The 12,224-nt window shown below is 43.5% G+C and overlaps 1 protein-coding gene across 3 annotated transcripts in view; it reads right to left on the reverse strand.

The window, feature by feature from the left end:
* TRIM55 (tripartite motif containing 55) overlaps nucleotides 1-11,075 on the reverse strand; it is a 34,994-nt gene extending 23,919 nt beyond the window's left edge. For all 3 annotated transcript variants that reach the window (XM_018079797.2, XM_008932168.3, XM_018079804.2), the window contains exons 1-3: nucleotides 10,780-11,075; nucleotides 10,206-10,378; nucleotides 1,659-1,824 (exon numbers count right to left, since the gene is read on the reverse strand). In XM_018079797.2, coding sequence (XP_017935286.1) covers nucleotides 1,659-1,824; nucleotides 10,206-10,378; nucleotides 10,780-10,968 — 528 coding nt within the window. In that variant the 5' untranslated portion in view covers nucleotides 10,969-11,075. The remainder of the gene's footprint in view (nucleotides 1-1,658; nucleotides 1,825-10,205; nucleotides 10,379-10,779) is intronic.
* Between the last annotated feature and the right edge of the window lie 1,149 nt (nucleotides 11,076-12,224).

A 12,224-nucleotide genomic window follows, 5' to 3' on the forward strand; every position in this document is an offset into this window, starting at 1 on the left:
GGAGCAGGAGACAAATAAGCCATACCAGGGTATTAGCTTGTCTTTCCACCAAAACTGAGGAAAATTGGAGCTTTATGTGCTCATGAGATACCTGCTAGTACTTTGACATTTGTTTCCTCTCCCAACACACTATGAAAAAATTAACATTTTTAAACTTTTAATTGAGAAGAAACTGTGGGTTTTGGAACTTTTATTTCAGAAGAAACTGGAGAGAAGGAAGCACTTTGTTTTAAGAAAATCTTCTAGATACTTTTGTCTGAAGCCTTGTTTCAACAGACCCAAAATATTTTATTAGGTTTGTAGAGAGAAAAGGCTTTGTCTCTTAAGGGGTTGTTTTTTTCAGTGTCTGGGTCTAGTCACACCACAATGGTATTTCCATGAGGATTGTAGCACTTGGCCTTGGAGACGAGAAGAGCTAGTCCATGGACCTGGAGGGACCAGGCTGTTACTGAGTCGTTGGCATGTGAGCAGTGGAGTTAGGGCTGTGGTGAGAGGGGAAGGAGAAAAGGAGGAGAAGAAGGTGGAGGCTGAGCCACTGGTGCAAGGGAAATGAGTGGAGGAAGGAAATGACATGAGTGTGGGTATGAAGAAGACTGTGAGGTATCCTTAGGAGAGAGAGAGATGCTAGTCCCTAGGGAACTTGGGGAAAGTGCTGGAGAGGACAAAGGGCCCTTAGCACACCACTGTAGTAAGAGACAACTGTGTACATGGCCTCCACAGCTTTGTAAAGGATCCTTTGAAGCACACATCCTGCAGCCTCCAGGTTACCCCTCCCGTCTTGGGCATGACAGCCTCTTCTCACAGGCACTCTGGTATCAAAACTACAGCTTGCAAATCTCCAGGCAAAAGGAGTGACTGGGGGCATGGATTCAGTCCAAGAAACTTCTCCTCCTTCTCCCACCTATTTTGATTGAAAAGGATGTTTGTAACTACTTTCCTGAAGTGATTTCTCATTTGTAGTTTCTACACACACACATCTGTGTGACAAAGTTGGAGGCTGGGATTGCAAACTTGGCCTGTCTGATTGCTTGCCCCACTGGGGCCCTCCAGAAAAATGAGCTGTTTATCTCAGGAGGATAACCCAGTGAGTCAGGTTTTAAATTAATACTGTATTAAAAATAAACAAGTCTTTTACTGGTGACAGCAAGGGCAGAGGATGTTAGGTACATCCTGTGCTGCCAACTATTGAATATTCCTGCATTCACTTGCAGGAAGAGGTTTTTCACTTAACTTTTCTTAAAAATGGAATGCTTAAATGTAAAAGTGCCTGATAGATAACTACTTGATTTGAAATGGTCTGTTCTCTTTCCAGTTCATGTGTTGGACATACCACTCACTTGTCTGATCTAAAAGCACTGAAAAAAAAGTGTTAGGAACATCAAAAGAGAGATCCTCAGCTTCACATCAAATTGCTTTCTAAAATGTTTAGTCACTATAATAAAAAAATTGCGACAATGTAATACCTTTCTGTGTGATCTCTCCTAAATTTATTTTTCTGTGTTTCCAAACAGTTCCTGCAGATTTACAAGAGCCTTTCACTCACATACAGGAGTGGCTAAGGCATCCCCAAACCCTTTTGTAAATTCGCAGGAAGCCCATGGGAATAATCTCCTGTTGATGGTTGCTGGGAGGACTATGAGATACTCGAAGATATTTACCTTCTGCTGCTGGTAAACATTTGTGAGAGGAGCAACTTGACAGTCTTTGTGGGCACCAAAGACTTTGCACAAGGAGCAGGTGGGCATTTCACAGTTCAAACAATAGATATTAATTCTCTCATCTTCATGCTCTTCACACATTGGCTGGTCACATTTCCTTTCAGGTCTGCAAAAGAAAAAAAAGTTTAAAACAAACTTTGTGCTCATGGGTTTCTGATGACAACACTTATGGTATTAGCATGAAATACAGTACATTTGAATAGCAGCATCCAAAGTTGACTTGAATACACAGCATAGACTTAAACCTGCTCTGTGGTACGACTAAATAGACAGTGGTACAGCTTAAGTCCTGACCCAGTGATGACAATATAGCAATATGACTTCATATGGGGATTCCCATATGAATGAGGAATGAGACTCGGAGTGTGACAAAACTCTTGCTCATATTTAAAAATTTAAACAACCTCACTAAGCCTGATTTCAGACTACTCATGTATTTTAATTGGCATGTTATCTAACAACTGTCTGAAATATGAAACATACCTAATTTCTTTCTGGTTCATCATGCAAAATATTGGGCACTTGGCCTTAATGCAGCAAAGCTCTTACGAAGGGTCTTGTTTGAAGCAAGAGTTGTAGATACTGATGAACCTTTAGGCCCTCAACTCTGTATCTCTGCTGATGAACTTTGAGACATTGGTCAGGATTATCAATACCAGACAGGACTAGGTCCTTAAGCCTTTAATATAGGCCAGCAACCAAAAAAAGGTGTCACACAAATTAATTTTGTGGCCCATGTTTAGCTTATACAGTGTCAAACGATTTAATAGTAGGATAGTCAATTGTACCCATCACAAAGAGCTTGGCTTACACACGAATGCTAAGCCAGGAACTGTCACCACATAGCTCCGTCCTGATCTTCCCTTCCCCAAAACGATTTAGCTGTATACACACAAGTCTACACAACCTGCTATTTTGGGAACTAATTTAGTTGCAGGTTCCTTCAAATGAGCCACTTGGCTGATGTTCCCATGCAAGTGAGACCTCTGGTTTGGTGCACGTGGGCAGGGTGGTGCTTTTCTGAGTCATGCTTCAGGCTTAACACCCTGAGCACCTCTGTGTCAAGCACATGAGTGTATGATGATGTGGCACCAGAAGACAGAGTCAGTAGATTGATAGAGAGAGTGTGTCTGGGTGTTTAAGCTTCCAAAAGCTGACACTTCTACTGTGGCAATGTTCAATATTTCCAGCATAAACCATTATCCCCTTGTGCTGGTTTAAAAGTTAACCAGCAGGGGGAATGAACTCAACTCAAAGGAGAGATTATAAGTCAGAATAACAATTTATTAAAATAATACAGTAAGTACAATAATACAAACAAACAATTGGTCTCAACCCACAAAAACCCAAATGTATAACCCAGTACCCTGGGGCATGAACAAAGTGGTGTTCCTTGGGCCCTGTTTGAGTCCAAAGTAAAGGGAGAGGGGAAGAACCTGCTGGTGGGAGAGCTGCTGCAGTCTGGCCAGAACTGGTGATCGCAGTCCAGTGGTGGTCTAAGTCTGGTTGAGAGCGATGAGATGCAGCCGTCCTCTGGATCCCACGAGTGGGTTGAAAAATGTTCCAAAACTCCAAGATTATATATCCTCCAGTTCAGGCAGGAATGCTTGGTACTCCCCTCAGGGCGGGGAGTTTCACAAAGGGTGTGAGGACAGAAACATCCTCCTATCTCACAGGCCTCTTAACACCTAGTTTATAGCCTGAGGAGTCAGGCTCTATGGGCAGAGGGTGCGAATAGTCTATTGACAACAATAGTCTAGTTTCTGGGAAATGACATGGAAGGCTATAGAATACAGTTTTGGGTTACACCCACCATGATGAACTGATCTCAGCTGTCCTAACTAGGACACCCCTTCTGCTACTGTTTAGAAGGGGAACTATGACTTAGATGTAGCAAGTGGAACAATAAATATAACAATGGAACAATGGAACAATAAACATAGAAATGTATCTTTCCATCATTAGATAGAAAATATTTTCCTAAACTATAGAATTTAGTGGAATTACATGGGAACATTTTTTAAAGCCATTCTATAGAGGTCTGTAGCAAGGAGGCAACCAGTCACTCTATTAAAGCTTAAAAATGTATGGAAAAAGCATTATTTTATATTATATTACAGTAGAGTTTTTCCATACAGCTTGGTAGAGTCGATATGGCATTTATTTTTTAATGATAAAGTACAGATTTTTCTCTTCTGAAGGGAATGGAATGTGATCAGTTAGATGCATTTTAAAAAAAAGCAAGAAAGAAAACGTCTCACGCATTCTTTTTTTTTTTTTTTGTAATTCAAGAGGGCCCTGGGATTTAAAGGGATCATTAGGAATATCTGTAATCTGAAATATAACACCATATACCAGAATAAAACAAGTTGAACACTTCTGAAGGACTCCTATATTATTCGGTCTCCTCCATAAAAAATGCTTTACATTGTTTGCAGATGACTGCAAACAGCCCCTAATATATTCACATTATAGTGCACAGTGGGAGTGCCCATGTGTGAGGGCAATATAATGAATTTCAAAGTGATTAATTAAGCCTGAAATAGTGTCTCTCCCTGCAAATATTTACTCGACCGGAGCCAGAAGCTACTAGAATTTTATTGGACACTGGAGTGGTGCCAGTTGCATGAAAGACACATTGCACAGAGCAAAAAGGTGACGGTGTCAGGCAAGTTCAGCCAGAAGCAGACAACCTTCAAAGGTGCCGCAGAGAGCTGGAAGAAACCTGGCAGAACTCCCTGAACTAGTGGGGCCCTGAAGACAGTGTCAGAAGACTAGAAATAAACAGATTTAGTCTCCTTTAGGCTGTGCAAAAGGAGAGATTTTTAGCACAACATTCTTCAGTGACTTCAGAGGGGATCCTCTAGGTCTATGTTGGTGTAGCAAAGGCCAAAACACAATCTCTAAATTTAAAATGGAGATTGCTTCTGAAAGAGGAGAAGATTAAAGAGTAGCTGATGGGAAAATTGCAGCATGGCTTTAGTAAGAGAAAAGCTTCACCACAGCTGTGATTGTGACCAAAGAAATGGCAGGTTGCTGAAATGTTCTGATAGCTTTATGGTCTCATTCTTAGACTCTGCTCTTTGAGATGCAAAGCCTGTGTTTGACTGCTACAGGCTTATTCTTTTCCATTAAAACTTGGTTTGGACATTAATGTGCAGAGTGTTGTGTGTGTTTTATGGAGAGGAGGATTCTCAGGTAAGTAATGACTGGTAAGGCCACACCTGGAGTACTGGCTGTGTCTAGTTCTGGACTCCCCAGTACATGAGAGATATTGACATACTGGAGAGAGTCCAGCAAAGGGCCCTGAAGATGATTAGGGGTCTACAGCAGCGTTCCTGTGAGGAAAGGCTGAGAGAGCTGAAACTTTCAGCCTGGATAAGAAAAGGTTAAGAGGAATCTTAATAATGACCTTGATCTTACCAACACATTTGAGTGTCTAAATACCTGAACAGAGGGTGTAAGGAGGATGGAGTCAGGCTCTTTCTGATAGTGCCCGGTGCCAGAACCAGAGGCAACAGGCACAAACTAAAACACAGACTGAAACTGTTCCTTCTGAACATCAGGAAACACTTTTTTACTGTGAGAGTGACTGAGCACTGAGACAGATTTCTCAGGGAGGTTGTGGAGTTTCCATCCTTGGAGATACTCGTAAGCCATTTGGATATGGTCCTGGGCAACCGGCGCTGGGTGGTCCTGCTTGAGCAGGGGTTGTTTGGACCAGATGACCTCCAGAGAGAGGTCCCTTCCAGTCTCAGTCATTCTGTGACTCTGATTTGGTGAGGAAATGCACAGTTGCTGAGCACATAAAGAAGCACACTTTAATTAAGAACATAACTGCTGTTTAGTTAGAAGGTGTGCTTTCCTCAGGATTTTTTCAAATCCAAAAAGGTCCCTGCTGTAGTCCTGAATCCAACTTTGATAGTGTTTTTACTTAGGATCCTAAGATAGCTGTAGCCCTTCCTGTACCATCACATCACCTAGTGTCTGCAGCTGGTCAGGGGATGAAGAGAATCTGCATGACTGTATGAGGCACATTATGTAAAGTCATTAGTTATTAAACTCGGTATCAATCTTGGGCATACAGCACTTATGACTGGTCTCCACCTGACTTCATACTGCTCACCATAACCCTTTGAGTCTGGTAGTACAGGCAGTTTTCAGTCCAGTTCACTCTCCACTGTCCAGTCTAGACCTTATTTCAACAGTTTGCCAATATAGATGTCACAGGAGACAGTGCCTAAAGTCTAGATAAACAACATCCTCTCATGCATGGAGTTAGTCATCTCACCATAAAAGGCTATAAGATTGGTTGGGCTGATTTCTTCTTCATAAATCCATACCAACCATTTCTAATCACCTTCTTGTCTTTTACATATTTGAACAGAGTTTCCAGGAGGATTTGCTTGAAATACTTTCTAGGGACAAGTGTGAAGATGACCAGCCTGTAGTTCCCCAGATTCTAGTACTTGCACTCCTTGAAGATTGGAGGAACATTTGTTTTCTTCCAGTCCTGTCCAACCCCAGAAAACTATCCCAATAATCACAACCTTTCAAAGATTATTGAGAGTGACCTGGCAATGACATCAGTCAGCTCCCTCACTACTTGTAGATGCCTCCCATCAGCATCTACAAAAAAATTTCCAATTTTTTTTTTAATATTCTCTAACCTGATCCCCCTCCACCAAAGGTAAATCTTCCTTGCTCAAGACTTTCCCACTGGTCTCAGGGTCCTGGGATTCCTGAAGACTGAACTTGTTAGTAAAGTTTGAGGCGAAGGTGGCATTGAGCATCTTGGCATTTCCCATTGCTTTTGTTACATGAGACCCTCCTCCATTTAGCAGTGAACTCACACTTTTCCCATTCTTCCTTCTGCTGCTGATGTACCTCATTAAGCTCTTTTTAGCCTTCATGTCCCTTGTCAGATTCAGTTCCAAATAAGATTTGGTTTTTTTAACTTCATCTGTACATACTTGGACAGTGTCTCAAAATCTTCCTGAATCACCTGTCCACCTTTTTTATGCTTCTTTTTCAAAGTTCTATTTTTATCAGGAGCTCCCAGTTAATCAATGCAGATACCCTGTCACCATTGCTTGAGTTCCTGTATACGGGGATAGACCATTTTTGACCTTGGAGGAGGTGGTCCTTGAAAATCAATCACAACAAAAGCAGTGAAAAGCCCACCAATACCCAGGGTAGAAATGGGACTTGAAAAATGAGAAGACTATAGAAGTTCATGTGGACATAAGGATTCCTCTAACTCTGTTACAGTAGTATCATGAATGCCTGGCCCAAGAAAACAATTGGTGCAGCTGAGTTTGGGGCTTTGTGTCCGTGGGGAGTAGGAGAAGATCCAGGTCATCTCACTCCTCATCTCTTTCACTGCACAGCCTGTGGGGCTCCTCCTGCAGCTCCCTTTCTTGGTGACCTGTGGTCAGAGGGCTCCTTTCCCTGGCCCAGCCTGTCTGAGATCTCCAGACACCTCTACAGTCTGCCTTGGAGAGCCACATCTTCCCTTGGGAGCTCAAACTAAGACCTCGGAGGGGTCAGGGAGAGCTGCTTCTGGCAGTTCTGTCTGCCCAGCCCCACAGCCCATCCATCACTGCCTTCACAGAGCCCACACAGGTTGACTCTCAGCACACTGCCTGGTCCCTGCTGCACACTATGGGGCTGAAGGGACAGACTGTACCTTGGGTTCTCCCTGGTAGGTGCAAGGCAGAGAGTGCTTGACCCTCCCTGATCAGGATTCAACTGGTAACAAAGCCCACAGTACCTTTTGATGTGGAACAGCCAGCCGAGCTCATTAGAGGTTGCCAGGTTTTACAAAAAGCCACAGCCTCCTGTTGCTACCCTTTTCTAGTAGCAGCAGGCATCCTGATGTTCCTCAGATAGTTCAGGTGATCAGTGGCCTACAGACTTTCAAAGATTGGTTTAATTTTTAGCCAACCCAATTTCCACTGGGTTCAGTCCTTTGCCATCCTTTAAAGCTTTGTAGGAGCCACCACCTGCTTGAAGATTTCTTCCTTGTGTTGCTAATACATTCTAAATTGGGCGACAGGCTATGCTGCCATCAGCTGGAATTTGATGAGCAATGGGATAAAGGACCATATGATGTGATACTCAGTAGATCTGCATGTGATGGCTCAGGCAGACCCTCCCAACCCCACAGCCCAGTGCCTGCCCCAGCTTTTATTTAGAAAAAAACAAATTCCCTAATTCAAATATAAATTCCAGTTCCAAACAAACCAACAAAAAACTCCAAACACCAAAAAACTTTTGAAGTAAGCTATTTTTGTCTAAGCAGGAGGAAAGGCTCGTTACCTAAATGAATTCCCCTCACTCTCCTAAGTTGATGCAGCTGGCACATGTAGCTGTAGTGAATTATACCCACAGAAGGACTCAAGGGGAAGGGGTTCTTATCTGAAAATCATGGGTGCTCCCATGAAGGAGGAAGGGTTGTCTTGGGAATAAACAAGGAGGTAAAGATCACATCTCATCCTTCTTCCTATGTACCTCTGCCAGACCCCAATCATCAGTATGGAAGAGACAGGTACAAAAGGGGGAAGTGGAGAAGACTTGATTTCCGTGGACTTTTTGGTTTCAGTGGGACAGCACAGGGTAAAGCCATCTTACTCACACTCTCAGGGGAGCCCTAGGAATCTTAGGCAGAGGGAGATAAGCAGCTGAGGCCTGTAAAGGGCCAAATACTTTAGATAATGCTGCTATGCATTGCTGCTGCTACATAATCCTAACAGTAACTTTCATTCTAAGGACATACATGAAGGTTAAATGAGCACCTTAACGGATTAAGTAAATGAACCATTTGGACAAATATATAAGAAAATATGTGTTTATATATTTTTTTTCTATTCTCCCTTTTTATTCATCACGTGTTTTATTTCTGTGGAATTTTAAACAAATCTACTAAATCTATTCTTACATTTCTGTTTAATTGAATTTCGTTCCAATTGCTCATGAATTACATGGGGAAAAGGAGCTGTATTTCTTTGTTTTTTTTTAAGTTAAATACAACTGTGAGCTGAAAAATAAAGCAAAACCAAGGAAGACATGAGGCCACACATGTCCAGTTTATTTGGTCAAAAGCCAAGTCCATCATCGTAGCTTTGCTGATTAATTTCCTCTGAGATTTTCCTGACTAAAATAATATTTGGGTATCAATGACACACACGGGGGTAGATGACCTTCACTTGGCACTGAGCGCAAAGGGCAGCGAAAGAACAGTTTTAAGCCAGCTTCGTGCTCTCTAACGCTTTGAAGCTTCAACCCATGTCCAGCTACAACTGTTCTTGGAGGGATCCAAACAGCTGAGAATAGCCAAAGCCACCATCAGACTCCAAAACATTCTCTCTGCCGGTGACTGTCCTCCTCTGCCCCCTTTAGGTACTGGAAGGCTGCTCTAAAGTCTTCCCAGAGCCTTCTCTTTTCCAGGTTGTACAACTTCAACTCTCTCAACCTATCTTCAGAGGAGAGGTGCTTTAGCCCTCTGATCGTCTTTGGGTCCCTCATCTGGACTCACTCCAGCAGGTCCATGCCTTTCTTGTGCTGAGGATCACAGTCCTGGATGCACTACTCCAGGTGGGGTCTCATAAGAGCAGAGCAGAGAGACAGAATCATCTCCCTCCTACCTTCCCCCCTACTAAGTTCTCCACAGTGGTATCATGCATCCAACCCATCTGAGGGAAAGAGAGATGAGAAAATATTTTTCTGTTGCTGGATTCATTACACATCAAATGCAGGAAATTACCACTCAGGAGTAACCTTATTTTTTAGGATTAACCCATTCCTCTGCCCTGAGGTCTTGATCCGTGCGCATAGCCATGCAGCTCTGCTACGTATTATTTTTGGTTATTCCTTTTCTTTTGTGGACTCCTAAATAAGACTTGATTTCATGAGTTCACATCCCAAGCTGATGGGAATGTAGACTTTTTATTACTGAGTTTTGATTTGACATTATGATGCAGCCGACCTTCTGCGTGAATTTCAGTTTTCTCCTTGTTTGCACTGTCTGTCCCTCAGGATTTTCTAATGAGATTTGAAATTCCTTTCCTTTTTTAGCATGAGAACACACAGGTTAAAGACAAATAAGAATTGTCTGAACTGTTTTTGCAATAAATTATATGAGCTACTTTTCCCTTATTCACGTGAGTAGCTGTGCTGACCTCAAGGACTTTGCTTGCACTGGCAAGTGTTGCTTGTGTGAATAAGCCCAATGTTCTGCTGCAAGGGAAGCTCAGGGAAGCTCAGCACCTATTTGGATAAGTTTTCTGTGCTCAGTGAGAGCTGACTTCATTGCACAGCAAACAGACAGGCAGGCATGGCAGCATGATCCTTTTCCACACTTCCAAAAGAGAAAACAACTAGATCAACCTCATGCATTCAAAATGGAAAGACCAAAGGGTCAGCCCCCTAAGCCATGTCTGCTTTTGTGTCAAAACCCCTCTGAAGGACACAACGTTCCCTTGTTACCTTGTAGACTCCTGCTTGTAGATGTCGATGATGTTCTCCACCAGCAGGTTCCTCTGCAGCCCATAGACACCATGTCGGTCCAGGACCACCTCGTGCCTGCAGGAGGGACAGCGGAAACGGCCTCCCGACGCCACAGTTGTACCTCCCCTGGTCGGCAGGTAGGGGTTGGAGGCCTGTTCTTGCCAAGTAGCACAAGGAGAGGAGGGTAAGGCCATGAAAAATCATGAAAATCTCTTCCAAAAGCACCAAATGGTAGGAAACCATTTGTCACTATGCCAGATAAGAGGGTAGCTCAAACATACCACCCCTGGAAAAGCATCTGGTGACTACTGGTGAGAGGCCAGTCCCTCAGCTCACACTTGGCCATGTCCCCGCAGCGAACAGGTGACACTTTCGCCTGCTGTTAGCTCATCCCTGGTCCCCGGGGACATCAGCTTTGGCTTTAAATCACTCTCCCCCTCCCGCATCACCAACTGTTAAAATCAGTCAACCAAAACATGTAAAAAACCTGCTTTCCCATTCATTCCAGCCTGTGCTGCTTGGGGAGCAGAGCTCTCTGTGGGAAGAAACCTACCTGGAAGATGTCACTGGCGCATTTCCGACAGAGGTTGTGCTGGCAGGGCAGGATGACTACGGGCTTGGTGAACATCTCCAAGCAGATGGGGCAGATCAGCTGTTTCTCCAGGTTGTCCATAGTTTGTTGCTCTTTGGAGAAGGACTTATAGCTCAGGGAGGTGCTCATCCCTAGCTTTTCCAGGGGCATATGCTCGGGACCACGGCCTTGTGGAGAGGTTTCCAGGTTAATTTCCCTTGAAATAAGTCCAAGGCTGTGCTGGGATCAGAGGCTCTCTGGGTTGCTCTGGCTGGAGGACATTGTTCAAGCGAGGGCTGGAGGGAGCTGGGGCTGTTTTTAGCAGCACTGCGTCACAAGATGCCGTCCTGCCGTGCCCATATATGCGCGTGAGAGGAGGATAGGCTGGGACAGGTGACGGCTGCCGGGGGAAGGGGGGGAGGCCAGAGAGGCCCTGGATCTCCTCACTCACACATGGCAGCCTTCACCCCTTGAGGAGGAGGGGGAGCGATGAGCAGAGGCCATCCACTCCCTTCCCTTATCTTTGCAGGGCAATGGAGAGTGAAGGGCTGCCCCAGCCACATGCCGAAGCCTAACAAATTCTCTATTTTGAGCAAGCAGCCATGGCCATGAGATGCAGGATGTAATTTTGCCATGGCCATGAGATGCAGGATGTAATTTTCCCCTTGTGTTTTGGTGGGCTCCAGGATCTTACCTTTCCAGGGTGTGAAGTACATATGGTTACTGGAGAAGACAATAAGAGCAATGGCTGCTCTGGAGCTTGGACACTTCAGGGGGTAAACATGTTACCACCTTGAAAACTAGATAAAAAAAATTGCCTGCCTATAACTGTGCCTGTTTCTTCTGGTAAGGTTTTCATTTTAGGAACTGTAACATAAGAATCTAAAATGACTATTCATGCCATTAACTCCACGGCAGCTTAAATATGCATGGAAAACATTATTTGAATTTCCTGATGAGAAAGAAACAAAAGAAATACAGTGTGAAAAGCTTTAATTTGTGCTGCTAGAGAGTAGGTACTAGTTGCACCTATGTTCTCTCTGCATAGTTTAATTCAAATATATTTTAGTTTTGGGCACTGCTGTGTTTATATCTGTTTATTAGACACTGATATCCCTCTCAGCTTGGCACCTATTCCAGAGTTATTTTTAAAATGACAATTTCCCAGATAATTTGTGACATGTGATGCCTGATCTTAAGGGAAAGCCATCTGTGCTTCTACTTGCCAATAATTTATCACACAACTGTACAAGCAATAAATATCTCATCCTCAAATTTAAGCCAAAGTCCCTGCATTACTGTATAAAATCACTTTGCCACTGTACTGTACATGTAATCAGAATATTGTCTTCTATTTTAATCAATAACTACAATATTTTCTTTGTTAAGTGTCTTGTAGAAACTTCTAAAGTTTATTCCGCCTCATG

The sequence above is a fragment of the Manacus vitellinus genome, unplaced genomic scaffold (assembly GCF_001715985.3).
Source record: "Manacus vitellinus isolate BGI_N305 unplaced genomic scaffold, ASM171598v3 scaffold_1_pilon, whole genome shotgun sequence".
Classification (NCBI taxonomy): domain Eukaryota; kingdom Metazoa; phylum Chordata; class Aves; order Passeriformes; family Pipridae; genus Manacus; species Manacus vitellinus.